We start from the raw sequence: 19,519 nt of genomic DNA, 5'->3' as shown, positions 1-19,519 counted from the left end.
AGTAATATTGTGAGTTAAGCTTGTTATCCTCTTTCTTTACAAGGTGTGGTTGCTTCTAAATGGTTTCAGCAACTTACCATGTTGCTCAATGTAGTAAGTACATTCGGTTTCAGGCATGTTGATCTCAGATACTCTTCAGATGTGTTGTTTACAGTGCGCGAATAAGTCAGCATCATTACAGTTCCACAATTACTGTGTCTTGAAGGAGCATATCCTATCTACTCTTCTACATGCAATTATTGCCAGATGATTTCAGTAAGCTAAATCAAACTCTCTGTATCCAATACATGAATCCTTTTCTGTCATTGTTCCTGTACAATATAATATCTGGTAGCTCAGTAAAAATGCCTATAAATTAAATGTCAACTTTGAATCTATATGTTGCCGTCTCATTCGTAGACGCTATTATAATGATACTGTAAAAGCCAGAGAACATAAGTTAAACACCAATATATAGTGTTACACTGAAACTTCACCTCGGCGCTTTAATCGAGAAAACCCACATGCATCTCATGCAAACTAGTCTTACGTAGAACTTCCACAAACAGATAAAACCCTAACCGAGAAGACAGATTACATGACTGCCTTCTCATGCGAATGCATGCACGCATGGCACCTACGTTGAGGAGATTATTGTAGAACTTCATGGAATGGGATGTCTGCGCAGGAACTTTTGAGCTGCAGACGAAGAAGGCATCGACCCTCAAGTGCTCGGTGCAAGCAGAACCTGGTACAAATCAACAAGCAGATCTCGTGCTTCCCATGACTGGTGATCATGTGAGTATTCTTTCCTCAGGCACTCTTACGACAACAGAAGAAGAAGAAGAAGAAAGCTACGATTCATTACCAGATGATGTTAAGCAGAGTCTGGCATAACCTAAAACCTGCCAAGCATAAATCACAAGCTCCAGCTATGTATGTATATAGTGCATGGTACATGGACCATGGATCACCCTGTCTGCTCCTCAAGTCGTTTTCTGGCTCTTGGAAGTCAGTCCAACAGTCATTTAAGCTCCATGTACAAAGACAATCGTACTTCAAAAGAGTCTGCATGAGAAATTGTATCATCAAAGAGACAAATAATAATGAACAAGGAGGACAACTACAAGATGAAGAGCATGCAAGTGCATGTCAATTGAAATGTTCTTTAAGAAACCATATTGTCACAAGAAATACAAGAAGCTTATGGAACACATGCATCTCCATATATTTCTATATGCTAAGCCAACAACAGCAATACTACTACTACTACTGCATGTTTGATCATGGCTTCGACTGGGCATAGAAAGGACAAGATAATGCAGGTTAATGGAGATGATACTGGTTGTGTGTTAACCTCGTATATTCGATCTTCTAGCAAAAGGCAAACCCAAACATGAGTATTAAGTTTCAGTACCAAGTTCTTCTCCTCATCCTCTTCTCATTCCAGATGGCACAATATCATCTAGCAAACCCTCGTCTGTGGGAGCTGATGAGCTTCTCTCCGCCAGGAATGGTGTGATCGGATCCTCATACCGTGGATCGGACATCACGAGCTGGCCTGGATGCGTGGGAAGGTGCACATGTCGCTGTGGTGAAGACAAGGCAAGCCGATCAGATGTCGACCTTGTGTCGCGAGGGTGTATGCTGCCGCTAGGGAAGGAGATGGTGTGGTGACAGTGTTGGCCTTCGTATGTGGTGATCACGATGCTGGGGTCGTGTGAGGAGCGCTCGACTCTCTTCTTGACGGTGCACTTGCTGTTCGTGCAGCGGTAGTAGCTCCTGCAAGAATGATGAGAGGCAGTCATCAGCCGAGTTCTGATGCTTTCATCCTCGTTTAGACAAGTCCGGAATGCACTGTGGATGCATAATCACATACATTCAACGAGAAATAAGAGTAATCATTTGCGACCAACATAAAATTTCATGCATAATCATACGATGATGAATGTTATATGAGCTGGTCATATTAACAACTGTTAGATGCAAAAACGAACATTTGGATGAAAGTTATGGCGATTTGGGACGAAGAATAAGAACATTAAATTGCATGAGAGAATGTTTACATAACCATAAGAGAAAGAAATCGACTAACCTCGGAAATGGGCTGTTCTTGACAGCTTTTTGCCCATATTTTCTCCATCGATAGCCGTCTTCCAGTTGCTCGATCTCACTTTTGGTCATGAATGCAAACCTGGGTTGGCGAGTTCTCTTTTGTCCACTCTTGGCACCTGTATTCCTGCAGCCAAATCGAGTCCAACACCTTATCTTTGAAATCCAGACTAGTGAGGAAACCTAATATGGTTTCTCGAATGTAAATACCTTATTAGCTTTCACTAGTCATAAAAGTAGAATCATGAAATGATCACTAGGAAGAGCAATTAAATTCTAACAATACATCGAAGAACTGCAAAAGACAATTGTCATAAGTAAGTTTTGTTAGACTGACTGTCTTCTCTTACTGTTCAATCAAGTAAATTTCAGCAGAAGAATCGATGAAACGATATAATTCAAGAATGAAAATAGGCCATTTGTACAATCTGATTATATTTTTAAGAGGAAAAGGTATTTGTCATACAAATGAGAGACATTCTACTTTACTGCCTATAAATCTTTGCTTTATGGATAGAGTCAAAATATAGGATACATGGCATATAGTGACTGAACACATCAAGATGTGATCACATCAAATAACAAGAAGTTGTACAAGCTTTAATGGCAATCATGATCAAACAGGGAAGAAGATGAAAGGAAATAGCCATTTGCAAACACAAATCTATGTATGAAATAAGAGAACAGCAAAGAAGACAACTGTTCATTCTAATGGAATACTTTCTCAATAAGCAGCCATGAAATGTAACATATACTCATGAAATAAGAAGCCGTCAACAAGAGTTTATTAACTACATGAAATCCACAAATTGTGCGATTGGTTGGGCTTAAGATCTCAAAAATTCATCTCTTTAATTGCTATGTCAAGTAATCGGAACAGAGAAAAAGATCAAAGTTATGTCATGATCGGAGGGATCATTAGAATGTTTCACATATAAGTTAGAGAGAGAAATCAAGATCAAATGCTAAAGCAAAATGACCAAAATAGAGTTTCTTACAAAAACACAACATTATTTGATGTTTTAAATGGAAATTAAACAAAATTGGCATTAACAACTGATTGTCTTTATAATTTTCCATAAATATAATTCAATTATCATACCATCAATAATATTTTTTTTTGTTTTTTTATTACTTGTCGAGTGATGCTGAAATAGATTAATATAATAATAAAAATATATAAAAAAAAGAAAAGCGCGTAACACGGAATTCCCGCCGCGGGGGGCGGCTGCGCTCGCTCCCCGTCGTACCCCCGCACAGTCGCATCTATTTACGCGATTGCCCGTCACCGTCACTCCGCTGCCTCCTTTTCATCGTCTGAAACGGACCCTAAAAACCGAAAAGGGGGGCGAATCTGCTGGCCTTCGATTCCTTCCGTCGCTGAATTCGCCCCCGGAGGGAGGTCTTATCACGACTCTGCCACTCGCCGGAGAGGGAGGGGGGGAAGAGGGAAGAGGGAGACGGCGATACGGCTACGAGACGGAGCGACTCACGCTTTCTCTGCAGCCCTCATGCCGGGGGGCTCCTCGCTCAAGCTCGACGCCACTGCCGCCGCTGCGTTACCGGATCCCGGTTCGGGCTGGAGATTCATCTGTCCTTCCTCCTCCATTGTCGCCGGTAGATTGAACGTCGGCGGGAATCCATCCCCGATCCTTGCGGGCGTGCACCACTCGACGCCCTCCCCGCCGCAGAGGTCGTGGAGGGAAGCGACGGAGACGTCGGCGCGGAATTTCCAGCTGGAGGACGCGTCTGACGTCGGCGAAAGCCAGCCCTCCTCCTCCTCCATCGGTCCCGATCGGGTGGCGGCGAGTCGGCTGTGGCGGAGATCGGGGTTCACGTAGCGCTCAGGTAAGGGTTTCGATCTCTCTCCTCCTCCTCCTACTACTGCCGAAGTACTACTAAACTCCGCTTCTTTATTATTATTATTATCATTATTATTATTATTAAGAAGACGCGTTGAGGCTTTTGAGGTGTACTTTCGGACGCTTCTCTTTCGTCGTTCCACATTGCTTTTGGGTTGCCCGTATAAGAACACACTCGTATTGGATACCCGCTTTGACATCAGTCCCAAGTTTTGGGCCCGCTTAGTTTACCAATTCGTTTGAGCGGGTAGAAAAAGGGGTTAGTCTATTGAACATATCATATATCTTAGAAAATATGACATATTATATTATATTATATTATATTAAAAAAAACTTTTTTTTCTTTTTTCAGAAAATATCTCTCATTTTCAAAATTTTGAAAGGAGATTATTATTCACAACATTCTCTTTAATATTTATAATATATTTTTTTAAAAAAATTTAAATTCTTTTATAATTTATATATTTTTAATATATATATATATATATATATATATATTTCTTCTTTATTTTTTTTTCCTACTCAAATAATTGTATCGAAAGAATGACAAGCTACTCGAGGATCATAAAATTTTTTTTGAATGGGAGAGAAAAGGGGGGTGACGATGCATCACAGGCATAAGTCAAGGGTGATGATCAATGATAGATGAATTAAGGGGTGGCGATCGATAGTAGAAGGTGTTAGGGAGTGTTAGATGATCATAAAGGGTGTAAGAAAAATAAAATAAAATAAAAATCAAAAGGGTTATAAATAATAAAATATTATTTTAATAATTGTTAAGATGTAGGAATAGTAAAAGATTCTCGAGGATCTAAATTATAAGCTCAGTTTTCAATTAGTACTTTTTTTAGTTAATACCTGAAATACCCCTAGGATGAACTAAATTTTCTTTTACACTACGTTACAATGTTTTTCAATGGTACCATAAAAACACTATAATGTAGTAAAAAAAATTATTATAGTGTTTTCTTATTATTACTGAAAACAATATTAGTGTCTTTGTACCATTTTATTGTGTTTTCCTAATATTATTAAAAACACTATAAATATAATTTTTAAAAAATATATAAAAATATTATATTATAGTATTCTTATATTACGTTGGAGTATTTTTCTGATATTACATTGTAACACAATATAAAAACATTATAACTGGACCAATTGATCCAAAAAAAAGATATTGCAAGTATTAGGCAAGAGGTTATTTGAAAATTTTGAAAATGCTTTCTCGGGAAAAATCCAAAAAGATAGATTTTTTTTTTCAAAAATTCACTCTTAGAAAGAATATATAATTAAAATTGGCAACGACTCTAAGTCATGTTATCAACATGTGGAGTTTACTTAAGTTAAATTGAGTAGATTAATTAAGGACACGAGGATGATGCTATATCATATATAAAAAATATTCTAATTTCAATTAGATTATTACCTCCTCCGGAGCTATGAGTGCCCATCCCCTCAACACTTGGGTTGAAGACAGCTTTTTCTTCATCTTTTGATGGTGTTGGGTGTAGTTGCACAAACATACAGGAAAACTTGTCTTCTCTATAGTTAGTCGAGGATTTGGTGGGAGTTGTGGGGCTTCAGCGTTTAGAGTACGTTCCTCACTAATGGAATTCATCGGATCCCCTTAACAGTGCTCAAAGAGCCACCACCTTCCCTAACCTGTCTCGAGTGACCCTAATTGTTTTGAGTAAAATGACTGGAAGCACAGGTAAATGTTTTACCTGTGCGTCAAAATTCTTTTCATGTATGCATAAAGTGCATATGATATCATTATATGATGCTTCCACCAAACAGTGCAACAATATAGGGATGGATGGTCAAAGTTCCTAAATTTATATGACTCGTGCATGTTAAGTTGAGTCACTCTTTTTTTGGCAGGTCTGCAAAGTTCAAAACAAGCTTCTCTGACCTTACTTACAATCTACCCCATGGGACCAACGAGAAGCTGAACGATGCTTGGCTAGTATACTATGACTCTGTGTTGTGATATCATATCTTTATGACAGCATTAAGATAGTCTGATACTGTATGTTGTTATGAGCAGCATGCTTGAGTGGCCCCTTGCTCTCTGGCCATTGCTTTTAGCGGGGATACTTGCTGCCATCTTGCTCGAAAGCAACCTTAGGAGCAGTTTGGAAACCCTGCATGGCATTTGTCGGGGGCTTGTTGGCCTAATTCAAGTCTGTAGTTAATTCTGATATTGACAAGGCCAGTCATATGGATCAGTTGAAACCCCAGTTTGGACCGCCAATCTACATTTTTCTCTTTTGCCAAAGGCAAAAGACCTGTTGTCTGCAGGTACGTTCGTCTCTCGCCAACTTTTCCATCATGTTTAAGTGACAGCAAGAGAGAAAGATATGGTCCTGAATTTTGATAAGCATTGAACTTTAAAGGCCAAGATTCCTTTCTTTGTTTTGCGAAATGAAATGTAGATGGCATTCGGTTCGAAGCGCAAATTATCTATCTCATGCTCATTTTATGAACTGTTTATTTATGCAGAGCTGTATGCTATGGGATGCAGTTGATGTTGAGTTTTCTCTAAATCTTATGCTATGCTATCTAGCTAAGTTCGAAAACCTTTGAAGCCAAAACTAAGAATCATGCAAGCTTCCATGTTTTGTGCGACAATATCCGCTGCTGTTCACCTGCTTGGATTGTGAAAGTATGTGGCTCATGAGCAGCAGAAGCAAGCTCCCATGTTTTGTTTTGATTCTCTGCGGTCCTTACTCAGTAGTACAGTAAGGTTGACTGTAGCACATCGGTCGATCGATGTGAGAGACTATGGAGGATAGATTCAGAGCCATCTCAGAAAATTATTGAACTTGTGAAGTAGAAAGTTGGGTTTTCATTTATCGGATTTAGTGCTATTTTCGAAGTAAATTTATTATCATATGAATCTTGGTGTATTATTGTATGGTTCTTGTTACCTATCTTATCTTCTTTTATGATCCTCAGCTTTTCTGTGGCTGGATAGTGAATCGATGCTCCATCATGTTGACGCGATGTAGCATGTTGAAGCATTCAGCCAAACAAAACAGTGCAAGAATCTATTTCATCTCACATTGTCATGAGATAATGATATGGGGTTCTATACATGGCCGTCATCACCCTTTCATTGGCTTGGCAATGATTGACTGCTCAATCATACTGACATGACGTAGGATGTTAAAGCATCCAGCCAAGCATATCAGTTCTGTCAACAATTTCTCTTTCACCTCACACTTAGATTTTACTTTTTCATTCCTGAATATATTAAGATCAGGTTTTTATTAATCAAAGATTAGTTTCTATTTTTATAAAATTAATTATAAAAAAATTGATAGTGGCATCAAAAAGTCAAAATGGCTAACTTCAAGTACCTCGCCTTACAAAAAATAACTATGAAAATTATTACATCCAAATGAAGATCTTGTTTAGATAGCTTACTATACGAGAGATGATAGAAAGAGATTACGAGGATCCTCAAGTTAATGTCATACTTATGACGAGTTAAAAAGATTCTTTGAAAGACATAAGGAATAAAGATAAGAAGACGTTCTTCCTCGTCTACCATCTACCAAGGGTTACAATTTCGAGAAAGTTATGACCACCAACACTTCCAAAGATGCTTAGAAGATTTTTCAAAACTCTTTAAAGGAGTTAAGAAGATGAGAAAAATTCGACTTAATCACTTAGAATTGAATTTGAAACATTTTACAAGAGTTTTTACCTTTGTTAATCAATTATGAAGAAATAATGAGAATATAGAAAATATATGTAGGGTCGAAAAAGTACTTCAATCACTATATAAAAAGTTTAACTTTGTTAGATTCTCTATCAAAAATCAAAAGATTTATACCAAATGGTTATTGATGAGCTAATAGATTCTTTAAACAAAGCTCACATTAAAAAAAAAAAAAATGCTCCAAGGATGTGAAAGAAGCATGGTCGCGATGATAGAGCATATGTACGAGGAAGATGTATAATTGTTCCAAAATAAGAATAAAACAGAGAAGATACAATAGGCCAAAGGTATAATTGTTTCAAAATTTAATGTTATTATTGCAAAAAAAAAAAAAAGGATAATTGTGCTTCTGAATGATATTACAATAAAAACAATCAAAGTTGAGAAAAATAATTGGAAAGAAGAAAGAAAATTATCTTTTGTTGCTAGCACATAAAGAAGAAGAGATCATCATATCATTCAAGATAAGTGGTTTTTGGACATCGAAGCTAGCAAGTAACGAGCACTTGGAGGACTCCCCTCTATCAGGCAATAAGCAACATGATGCGGAAGCCTGGACCTTCTGGCTACAACCTTTTCTATTCTGTTTCTGACTCAGAACTCGATCTAAACAACATCAATTCTGCAAAAACGAAGAGCGATCAATTTGGTGAAAATGACACTCAGTCGCGAAAAACAGATACAAGAATGACTTTCCCGATTCAGAGGCCATCGAGAGCCAATCTGCTGAGGAACTGGAAAAATAATTATGCTGTCTGCAAGGCTGAGGATGAGGAGACTACACCACACATGATTAGAAAAATGGTTGTCGTAGAATTGCCGAAGAAATTAGTGAAGATGCTGCAAAGACTCGAGCAGATTACTAGGACTCCTCAAACTGCAGCAGAGAATGATTTTAGCTAGCTTCTCATTAGTTCTTCCATTTGCATGTGGAACAATGAACATGCAAATGGAAAAAAGTTGGAGACTTTTAGAATAACAAATCCTTTGGTTGTTTCTGATCAATTAATCTCCCTATCCATCCTATTTACATGTGGTCTCACTTCAAGTCTCCATGACACAGAATTCACTACAGTAAGGATAAGAAAGCCATGCCTAATTTAATTCATAAATTGACTTCGTAATGAGTTAATAAATAACCAGGTAAAGTGTTTTACCTAATGATGCTATATAATGCAGCTCATTCATAACACCAAGATTTCATGTGGTTCATATGAAGGATGAGAGCAGCAAGCAAGAAATAGATTACTTCTTTCACTTGCATTGACTGATGTACCATATGGTTTGCATTAGCTGTTTTTCTCTTGTTTATATAAATCTATCCTACTTTTTTCTACTTGTCAAACTAGTGGTAAGTTTAGGAAATGCTTAAATCACATTGCTGCATGACTTGTACTTGTTTTAGTTAGGAGAACAGATGCACTTGTTTTCCTTATTCATCTGTTGACCATTGGTAGAAGATTTAAGATGTGAGGTCAAACATCAGCTTTGTTTTGACAGCATTGTAGAACAAGAAGGGCTTTCTCTATAATGTATGAGAAGAGCTATGCACTTTATTTTATCCATTTTATCTTTCAGAGGTGGAGTGTCCTCAGGAAGCTAAGGTTTCACATATGCATATTGTTGGGATTTTCCACTTGGTTCTTATGTGAAAATAGAATTAAATGCTTTGAAGTTAGATGAGATAGATATCCTTTATTTAGGGCTTCAGATGATTGTTTGTACTCACAATTCAAGCCAACTAAATTTGATTGCTTGCTGGATAAATATAACATATCATAAGACTTAGTTAACTATGTAGTTGATTCAAAGTAAATCTTCGTTTTTTTTAGTAAGATTTATCGTATCGTAACATACCACTCGGTACATTAATAAGTTCTCATGTATTATGTGTAATGTTGTCAATACATACTGATAACTAGTTGATATATATCAATAAAATAAAATATACTTTTTTAAATGAAAGATATTGAGGGTAGCATCCATCATCAATTTTTTTTATCTTAGGTTATACAATTTTGGTAAGATTTACAATACTTCTGCTAAAGTAATCAAAATGGTAGACTACATGAAATCAAATAACTATTATATGTTGTAATTTAGGGGAAAGTCTTTTTTCTAAGAAATGGAAGCCAAATAAACGCTGGAAGATTGAAACAAATTGTTGGAAATTTTTGTGTTTAATTTATTCTTATCCCATTCTCGTCAACAAAAATGCAGATTTATTCTTTTATAAAAAAGGAGTAGCCACCTGAAACAGAGACAAAAGATTGGGATTGTCTGTATCATATTTCATTTTTCTTTCTGAAAGCTGAGGCACTTTATCCTAATTATTAGACTACAATATGATATTTCATTCAAGAGCAACTTAATTCATCTATTTCACTCATTACTGACAGCATCAGATTGAGAAGGCAAATGATGATGCTCTCTCTGATTTGAGCAACCTGATGAGTGTATGGCTATTTCTGAGATTGAGAGGTTACTGGACTTTATATGTTCTTGATGTTTCTGGAATTTGGCATATGTCTTATGGTCCTTGGATTTTGTCACAGACTAATTGACTAACTAATTAGATCTAAAAAATCAGAAACAGGATCTTGGATCCATTTGTTGCACTAATTAAATTGTTTAAGCATAAAAAAAAGACTAAATTATTCCTAAATCTTTAGTTAATAAGTTTTTTTTTTCAAGACTTTTTTATTTTTTTAAATATGAATATGAAAAAGAAATACTTTATTTCTGTTTTTTCCTCTCCTCTATTGTCGCCACTCATATTTTCCCATACTTGGGAAACTTATGGTTTTTGTAAATAAAAATTTAAATTATTTTTTTACAATTTATTTCTTAAATTATGATTCAAGATTAAGGAAATAGTTGATTTTGCTACTGTTTAGGTAGATATTACATTAAAAAAAATATTAGTTAATTTAATCCAAAAATTATTTTATCTTTTTTACCTATCCCTATCTCTTGTTCATGATGGGAGGGAACAAGGAGAAGATCAATTGGTTGATCCTCTATTTTTTTTCTCGGATTATTTCTATATTTATGAAAATTTCTTAACATTTTTAATTATAATTAAAATTTTTGGATATTTAAATATTCTCATATTTTAATAAACAAAAGGTTAATGAATTTCATGAAATTTTACAATTTCCCATTATTCTCTAATTGATTAAATTATTGTGATGTGTTGATTTAATTGATTAAAATCCGTGAAATATTCGAGCAAGTAATTACCCGTATAAAAATATAATATATATATATTAATTAGTCTGATCTTGTTTTAATTTTGAATTACCAAAAATAATAATAGTTTGACATCTTTAAATGTCTTAGTTTGATTATAAGTGGCGCATATTATAATTAGATGATAATTAGAATATTAATAGTCAACAAACATATATTAATTATGATGACATATATAAGTAAATATTAAACTGCCCTTTTATAACGGTGTATCAAACATGCCATTGAGCTACCCGCCTCGTTATTGGCGGAAATTACCTGATTGATGTCTGGATCCGATGCCAAGGCGAGTGAGAGAACGGGTAGGACTACAATATTCGGCAAGGAAAAAAAATCGAAAAAGGGCAATAAGCCGCAACGGTCTAATTTCTGTTATTTAAGATTATATATGTTTCTTCCTTGACCAAGTTGGAGTCTTTTCTCATCCCTCCAAGAAAAGTCGTCTTCTGCTCTTGAGAGACTCCGTCCTCCCGCTTTCCTATCCTCTTCGCGTTCTCAGCCCACTTTCTCCGACGCGATCGTCGCCAGCAGAGCGCATACTTCCCTCTTTTGACTTCCACCTGCCTCTACGGTTTCTTACTTTGTCGTTGGCTCTTGGTATCGTACGCCTATTTGATTTCCAAGGTATGGTCCTCTCTTTGATGTTCTTGTGATTGTGTTGTTTTGATATCAGATCTTTGATGTTTCCGTCAAAGAACTTTTTGTTTTTTTAAAGCACTTTAAAGTGTTGGATTGGGGTCTAAGTTTGATTTCTCGTAAGCTTTGATATAGGGGTACACCTATTTGATTTCCAAGGTATGGTCCTCTCTAAGAGATTGAACTCTTTGCTCTTCGATTTGAGTTCCCTCCCAAGCGTGATCGTTTTCTGTTTGATGTATTGTCACAGAGTGGAAGATGTCGGATCCGAGCTACCCCTTTGTTTTTTTGTGACTTCTATTGACCTGCTATATTTACATGTCAATTTGGGAATCAGTTTAGGGTTTCTCGCTGCGGATAATCGTCCGGTACTTGTAGATTGATCCATTTTAGGTTTAATCTTAGTGGTGTAAATTGGCCTCTCGGTGGCTACTATACAGGTTTTCACATAACCATGTTTTGATCTGAGGGTTGCGTTTTCTTTTATGTGGTTTATGCCATCGATATTTAGTACATGTTATTGTGTGAAATAAGGTCTTGGTTTGTCGGCTGGTAACTGAAGCAGAATGGCTGGAGAAAGTGTCTGTTACTAACCTCAACATATGAATTCTTCCGGTGTTAACCATTGATCTGTTTCTTGATTCGTCATTCTATTCCCACTACATATATGTTGATCCTTGGACAATTTTTTATTTTTAGTTTTCTGAATTTCTTCATTCAGGGTATATATTTCTTCATCTATTTAATTAGACAGCTTAGTGCAGTGTCAGTATGTTCTTGTATAGCGAACTCTCTGTAGAATCCATGTCTTGACTGTCAGAAATAATGGTCCCGTTTAATTTTTTGAATGTTATCTTGTTTTCCATGTCTAATCTTTTCCCACTGTGATCTGCTTTGGCTCGAGAAACCATGACTTGTTATTTTGTTTTTCATGGTCGATCCTGTTTGGTCTGATGTTCGGGTTTTTGCCCACTGTTCTCAAGTCAACCTGTTGCAGCATAACTGCTTTCCTGGTTGCTGTTTTCTCTCTGTTTGGTTTATATTAGCTTCTTCAAGATTGTTGCCTTGTGAGGTTAAGCCTTGCTTCCACAGTGAGGTTGATCCTATGTGACCAAGGCTGGAACATTGCCAGATCCTATATTGACGAGTCTCAAGCACTAGGCTAGGCTGCCCTTTTCAGTCTTTTACCTTGTCTTACCTTTAGATGTTAAAGAGTTAAATTGTTGTTTGTGTCACTAGGTCTGTGATGCTCTTTCAATCTGTAACTTTTTTTTTTGTTGCTTATTGTACTTCTATTCATAGTGAACAAAAATTATTAATTATTCCTTATACCTTTATTCTTTTCTTTTATAGTGCTAGGTTCCATTGTTGAGTCTGCAATACTGCTTTTGTTGATAACCCTGTCATCTTCAAACAGAAACTAATTCTACGTCAAGATGAGCACTAGGAGGACTCCCCTGTCGGGCAATAAGCAACATCATGCCAAACCTGGACCTTCTCGCAACAACCCTTTCGAGTCTGTTTCTGACTCAGAACTTGATCTAAACATCAATTCTGCTAAAACTTCGTCGGCGCCTATGGTCAGCAAGGCAAAACTGAAAAGCAATCAGTTTGGTGAAAATGTTAATGAAGAAATTGGGTGGGAATCATCGGCAGCTTGGGGATACTCAGCTGCGAAAAACAGTTACAAGAATGACTTCCGTGATTCAGGGGGCATTGAGAACCAATCTGTTCAGGAACTGGAAAATTATGCTGTGTACAAGGCTGAGGAGACTACAAATAAACTAAATGGTTGTCTAAGAATTGCTGAAGAAATTAGAGAAGGTGCTACAAAGACTCTTGTCACCTTGCATCAACAAGGTGAGCAGATTACTAGGACTCATCAAACTGCTGCAGACATTGAGCACGATCTTAGCAGGGTATGCATCTTATTAGTTTTGCCCCCTTTTCCATTTACATGTTGAACAATGAACATTTCTTTATTTAGACATGGTAGCTTAGTAGACAAAGTGAATTTTAGGATAACAAATTCGTTGGTTATTTATTTTTAATAAACTCATTTCTAGCGTAAGGCCTCCCTATCCTATTTACATCTAGTCTCACTTTTAAGTCTCTATGACGCTGAATTCATTACACTAAGGATAAAAAAAGCCATGCCTAATTTAATTTGTATATTGATCTTGTGGCTTTCTGCACTATCTTTAACTATGTAACGAGTTAAACAAATATCCAGGTGAAGTGTTTTATCTAATGATGCTACACAACTGAACTCATTCATAACACAAGGATCTATCATTTTTCAAAGGTTTGCAACTAAGGGTCAGTTACTGCATTGATGCCAGTCTTTGACATTTTTAATTTGTAAACATGTGGTTCGTATGAAGGATGAGAGCAACTAGCAACAACTAGATAGCTTCCTCTAGTTGCATGAACTGATAAATTATAGGGTTTACATTGGCTGTTTTCCTGTTGGTTATTTTAATTTGTCTTTCTTTCTTCTAGTTGTTAAATTAGTAATAAGTTCATGGATTGATCTTTCCAGATGTTAACCTAAGTTATGGCAACACTTAAATTACCTCATAATTTGTACTTGTTTTAGTTAAGGAAAATAGATGCACTTGTTTTAGTTCATATGTTAACCATGGTAATAGGTTTATGCTGTGAGGTCAAACATCAATTTTTGTTTTGACAGCATTATAAAACAACGTTCCGCTTTCTCTATAATGTTGTTGACCACATGTGGGTACGAAGATTTATGCACTTTATTTTATCGATTGTATCTTTCTGAGCTTCCATCCTGCCTAGTTAAAGAAAAAAAAAATGCAATATTTATATGGTGGAGTGTCCTCAATTCCGCTGACTCTTCTGACAAGAAGCAAGGTTTCACATGTGCATATTGTAGGTGTTTCCATTGGGTCCTCATGTAAATATAGGATTAAATGCTTTGAAGCCAGATGGAGTTCAGAACAATATAATAGAATTTTGTTGGCATGTCTTTGAGCTTAAGTTGGTGCGGAATTTGTTATGGGCTATTCATCGAAGGCTTCAGATGATTCTTCATACTCACAATTCAAGTTAAACTAAATTTGATGGCATGCTAGATGAATATACCTTAGCATCAAGCTTTAATTAAACTATGTACGTGATTTATTTATGCGAAGTAAATCTTTATCTTCATTCTTTTTAGCAAGGATTCCATGGTGTTGGGGGTAGCATCTGACATCAATTTCTTGATACTTCTTGTTAACTGTTCCATGTTTTGATCAAGCAAAGCACTTAGTACTTAAAAGGCTGACTCCATTAAATCAATCATGATATGCATCAGAATTACTTTTAGGTACGTATTATGTTCTAATGGTGGAAGTCCTAGCTGATTAATTTGTTTATGTTCATTCAGGGTGAAAAGCTTTTGGGAAATCTTGGAGGCTTGTTTTCTAAGAAATGGAAGCCAAAGAAAACACGAGAAATAAAAGGACCACTTCTAACAAGAGGTAGGTTGAAACGAATTGTTGGAATTTTTTGTGTGTAATTTGTTCTTATTGCCTTCTCATCGACAAATATGTAGATGATTCTTTTATAAAAAGGAGTAGCCACCTGGAACAGAGACAAAGATTGGGATTATCAGCTCCCCGTCCCCGATCAGAACCTCGACACTTTTCTTCTTCTGAACCTACATCTACACTTGAGAAAGTTGAGGTACTTGATACCAATTGGATTACAGTATGATTTTATCATTCAATAACAACTTAATTCATCTGTTTTACTGATTACATCAGACTGAGAAGGCAAAGCAAGATGATGCTCTTTCTGATTTAAGCAACTTGCTAGGCGAATTGAAGAATATGGCTATTGACATGGGTTCTGAGATTGAGAGGTTAGTTGACTTTATATCATCTTTATGTTTCTAAAATATGTGTGTCATGTGCTTGGGTTATCTATACATAGGTTCTATTTGTTGTTCTAGGCCTTAAGTTATCGTCAAATCGAACAACATTAAGACAATGCTGACCTCAATACTAGATCATGAAAAAAGTAATACATAATTCAAAATGGTGTCAGGCAATTATAGATGAATCCTGCTGTGGCCATTCTTCGACCAAATGTGAACTTACATGGCTACTAAAAACGTTCTGTTTCGTCATGGAATTTGTCATTCTTGATGGATGCATAGATACCCTTATTTAACCTTTTTTCACTTGTAAATGGACAATATGCATCTGGTTAAAGGTGCATTTTGCTTATAGCAGTCAGATAAAATCTATCTATTTTCTGCTTTTAAAGGATTATAGAGTTCAATTAATTTATACTAACCAAAATATCATATAATCTTTAGTTTGGTGTTCCAAGTTCCATAATCTTTGATACTTGCCTTTTTCCCCTTAATTTGCCTCAAAGAATAACATCCTTTTTCCATCTTTTCTGTTTGGAATTGCAGGCAAACTACGGCTTTGGATCATATGGAGGATGATGTGGAAGAGGTAAATTTCAGAGTCAAAGGTGCAAACCTTCGAGGACGCCGACTGCTTCGAAAGTAGATCTCATTTTTATGGCTGCATCGACACCCTAATTAGGGCAAACTTTGTGCTTTACTGGAACAAAATTGCCATTGGTATGTATACTTGAATGTCTCACTTGTGCCAGCAAGGATCTTATTGTCAACATATACTTCTTAATCTTGTATTATAGGGCAAGTCTTTATCTCCATATGAGCTACATCTTCCATTGACAGATTTGAAATGTATTTACGTGTGGGATGGTTATTTAGAGATCATTTAAACTGTCATGTTTTTTTATTATTTCTAAATTATATATATATATATATGTATTTCTAAATTATTTCTAAATTATATATATATATATGTATATATATATATATGTATATACATATATGTATATGTATATGTATATGTATATAAAACCATTCATCATCTGAAAAACTAAGAGATGAAAAACCTAGGCAACGCTCAAAATGGAGATTGATCACAAACTCATTCATCATCTGATCCAAAATATAAAATCCATTCCAGTTGAGAAGAGGCAAAAATTCATAACCAATGGATACAGTAAAACAGTTGACAGCTCTAATTTATGGTTGTATATTCAAAAGAAAGACTAGAGTTTTCCAGTGTACCACATACATAATAAATATTTCTTAATCAGGATGAAACACAAACCGAGTCTCTGTTAATGTCTTGATTTCATGAAAATAGAATTGCCTGAAGGAACCTGCCAAAGCCAAACTATTTGATGTCAAGCCAATGCAACGTCCAAAGTTTACATTTAGAAAATTCTTGTAGAAATACAGTAAAATTTGAAGTATTTAATCACGCTAAGCTAAGCTAAGCTACTTGGAACGCAAATCTACTTAGACTCACAGGCTTGGTCATATATATAGTTCTGCAATTGATGCAGTTTAAGTACCAAACCACGTAATTGCAGTATAAATTCCACATCTGCCAAGTTACCAACAAATCAATCTAACAGTACAAAATTAATCTGAGAGGTATACATGAACAAAATTGGCTAACTAAACTATTAAGGTTTATGTACAGGAAATTGTAAAAGATCCTACCAGAAATCAGCTATTGAGCAAAACATAAGGGATCAGACTGCTCCAAAGAGGATAGAAAATGATCCCTCTCATAACTTTGTTGGGTTTATTCCCACCATTCATCTCATTATAGTGCATGTTATCTTAAACTTCCTAGTCCCAGCTACAAGCATACTCGTTTGGTATACACAAATTATGTGTGTCTAGCTGCACACATACTCACATAGCAAAGCTAATGCATGCCCGATGCCGAAACTCGTGATGCTTAGGTTACACTTTTGAATAAAAATAGTTTTATTACATGGCTCTACCAACATAGTTAGGTCATCGAACAATTTATCAAAGATATGAACCATACTACTTTATTTAATCACAAGCCAAGCAGACATGCACAACTGCTCCAAAACAACAAAAAAAAGCCATTGTCCGAAGGCAAACTAAAGGCTTAAGTTTTGATGTGGACAAACTAATAAAGGGCTATATCCTCATTTTGATGAGGTTTTCTGGTGTCTTTGTCATAATTTCCTACTGTATTTCAACAAACACCTTTCATTACATTTCACGGCAAGTACAAGAGGCATCCAAGTTGTATCATTGTTTTTGGAAACCTTTAACAGCAAGTGTTTCTTGTAGTCCTAATTATCATCCCAGCCTTCTGCCTTTTATCTGACTACTACAAATTTAAGCTTCCTTAACACACTGTGAAATTCATTTTGCTAAATATAGCAAATACCAAAGCATGAACAGATGAAGCCATATTCTTTTTTCCGTAAGTGAGAACCACAACCATGGCATGATAAAGTAAAAATAGCAATTTTCAGGCACATTGCAAGAAAAACATAATATGCTTATGTCAGACTGAACCAGAAAGCGGTTCTAAAATCTGTATCAAAAGTTCAAAAATGAACTAATAAGTTGCCAATAGCAACTGTCCTATATATTAGCAGCAGTTCAACTTGAATGTTCAAATGTATTTCTCCACAACCTACATGCTATTTGCTACATGTAAAAGAGAGTTTTATTTCAAATTTATACCATCAGAGACCTTCTTCCCTGGCAAAAAAGGATTAAATTTTCTCAAAGACACATGGCTTGTCAAAAACAGAGCACTCTTTTCATGTAGGTTATCATCTGGCACGTGGATCATCCACTAGTTTCACTAATATAGAAAAAAAAAACTAAGGGTAGGCAGGCAAGAACATCTCGTATTAAATCTAAAAGTCACCAGGTCAATAGGATTTGTCAGCCTATCAATGAAGAGAAAAGACCATTAAGGCATTAGGATGGATGGGTGGATACGATTATGACGAAAAGCTAGGGAAGAAGGCCAGTCAACTTCTTCGCCCCTTGGAACCTTTCGAATCCAAATGTCAAATACTTTAAGGCAAGTGGTAAACGTATGCTTAGATGAGTTAGAATTTATCTAATAGTTATGCACGAATCATGAGGAAATCACAAGATTCAAGGTTAATTACAGATTATCCCCTATAGTTAGCTACCTTTAACATCCCGGTTCCTACACTTTAAAAGTTATATTGGCATCCCTATAGTTACGAAAGTGAAACATTTAAGTCCATTTACCCCAACGCCCCGTCGGTTTTGCCAATGAAAATACGAAAACAAAGGATAAAAAATATGATTTCAACATTCTAGTTGGTGGTGGCGGACGGTGTCGGTGGTGGCGGACGATAACGCCATTGGAGGGCAGCGGGTGGTTGTTGTGGATGAGAAGAACAACGACGAGAGGTGAGAGCCACTCTGCATCGACGTCGACACAGTTGCCGAGCGATGAAAGGACCGCTCGACATCTGCATCAGCACAGATGCAGTTGCCGAGCGGGGTCGCTCTGCATCTGCATTGGCATCGACATAGATGGTGGTAGCCGCCACGACGTCTATGGCGAAGATGATGGCAACATCGCCACTGACCCGTTGGGCGGATTACTAGACCCGAAGCTGGGGTCGTCGAAGCTCCTGCTGCTCCCCTCGCTATCGTGTCAGTTCCGCCATGGGCATGAAAAAGGGGAGATAAGAGACTCGTCGGAGGAGTTCCATTCACCGCGGTTGTCTTCAACCGGGAAGGGAAGCTATGGAAGGCTGGTAGGCAAGTAGTTGTCGAGCTCCCTGTGGACGTATCCACCGACGGTAGGAACATGTGGGTCCTGAAATTCGACGCTTAGTATGTCGTCATACCCGTCGTCGACGCAGTTGTCAAGCGGCCCTCATCTCTCGCAATCACTCTCCTCATCCACAACAGCCACGTGCGGCCCCTAACAATGCCTTTGTCCGCCACCACCGACACCGTCCGTCACCATTGTCATTGTTCGTCACCACCAACTGAAACGTTAAAATTCTCTTTTTACCCTTTGTTTTTATGCTTTCATTAGTAAAACCAACG

The 19,519-nt window shown here is 36.6% G+C and overlaps 2 protein-coding genes and 1 long non-coding RNA gene across 8 annotated transcripts; 2 read left to right on the top strand and 1 right to left on the bottom strand.

Moving 5' to 3' along the window:
* Positions 1-362: 362 nt before the first annotated feature.
* LOC135585207 (probable WRKY transcription factor 57) lies at positions 363-4,002 on the bottom strand. 4 transcript variants are annotated; one of them, XR_010509257.1, is made up of 5 exons: positions 3,585-4,002; positions 2,075-2,218; positions 1,337-1,761; positions 848-1,047; positions 363-766 (listed from the first exon to the last, which is right to left on the bottom strand). XR_010509257.1 is itself a non-coding variant. In XM_065177189.1 (4 exons), the coding sequence occupies exons 1-3, from the start codon at positions 3,875-3,877 to the stop codon at positions 1,410-1,412; spliced, it is 789 nt and encodes a 262-aa protein (XP_065033261.1). In that variant the 5' UTR covers positions 3,878-4,002; the 3' UTR covers positions 363-1,047; positions 1,397-1,409. The 4 variants fall into 4 exon arrangements, 2 of the variants coding, with proteins under 2 accessions (XP_065033261.1, XP_065033260.1); XR_010509245.1 differs by having other exon boundaries at positions 363-1,047; XM_065177189.1 differs by having other exon boundaries at positions 363-1,047; positions 1,397-1,761.
* On the top strand, positions 3,806-6,854 carry LOC135665376 (uncharacterized). The gene is made up of 3 exons (XR_010509259.1): positions 3,806-3,939; positions 5,838-6,257; positions 6,459-6,854. It is a non-coding gene; the product is annotated as an uncharacterized LOC135665376 (long non-coding RNA).
* A 4,486-nt stretch (positions 6,855-11,340) lies between these two features.
* On the top strand, positions 11,341-16,342 carry LOC103982914 (SNAP25 homologous protein SNAP32). Of its 3 annotated transcripts, none has more exons than XM_009399999.3 (6): positions 11,341-11,559; positions 12,989-13,490; positions 14,969-15,062; positions 15,137-15,267; positions 15,348-15,445; positions 16,007-16,342. In XM_009399999.3, the coding sequence occupies exons 2-6, from the start codon at positions 13,008-13,010 to the stop codon at positions 16,104-16,106; spliced, it is 906 nt and encodes a 301-aa protein (XP_009398274.2). In that variant the 5' UTR covers positions 11,341-11,559; positions 12,989-13,007; the 3' UTR covers positions 16,107-16,342. The 3 variants fall into 3 exon arrangements, with proteins under 3 accessions (XP_009398274.2, XP_009398275.2, XP_018679971.2); XM_009400000.3 differs by having other exon boundaries at positions 12,925-13,490; XM_018824426.2 differs by lacking the exon at positions 11,341-11,559 and adding an exon at positions 11,604-11,730.
* Positions 16,343-19,519: the final 3,177 nt, after the last annotated feature.

This window comes from Musa acuminata, chromosome BXJ1-4, assembly GCF_036884655.1.
Source record: "Musa acuminata AAA Group cultivar baxijiao chromosome BXJ1-4, Cavendish_Baxijiao_AAA, whole genome shotgun sequence".
Taxonomy (NCBI): Eukaryota; Viridiplantae; Streptophyta; class Magnoliopsida; order Zingiberales; family Musaceae; genus Musa; species Musa acuminata.
The sequence above is the reverse complement of the archived record's forward strand: the minus strand, read 5'-3'. Positions and strand labels throughout refer to the sequence as shown.

Bases quoted from the DNA above. Each gene is read 5' to 3' on its own strand.
- LOC135585207 (XM_065177189.1), bottom strand. From the start codon at position 3,877: ATGGAGGAGGAGGAGGGCTGGCTTTCGCCGACGTCAGACGCGTCCTCC. The intron at 2,219-3,584 runs GTGAGTCGCTCC...ATTTGGCTGCAG, and splicing joins ATGAGGGCTGCAGAGAAAGC to GAATACAGGTGCCAAGAGTG. The intron at 1,762-2,074 runs GTTAGTCGATTT...TCATTCTTGCAG, and splicing joins AAGAACAGCCCATTTCCGAG to GAGCTACTACCGCTGCACGA.
- LOC103982914 (XM_009399999.3), top strand. From the start codon at position 13,008: ATGAGCACTAGGAGGACTCCCCTGTCGGGCAATAAGCAACATCATGCC. The intron at 15,268-15,347 runs GTACTTGATACC...TGATTACATCAG, and splicing joins CTACACTTGAGAAAGTTGAG to ACTGAGAAGGCAAAGCAAGA. The intron at 15,446-16,006 runs GTTAGTTGACTT...TTGGAATTGCAG, and splicing joins ATGGGTTCTGAGATTGAGAG to GCAAACTACGGCTTTGGATC.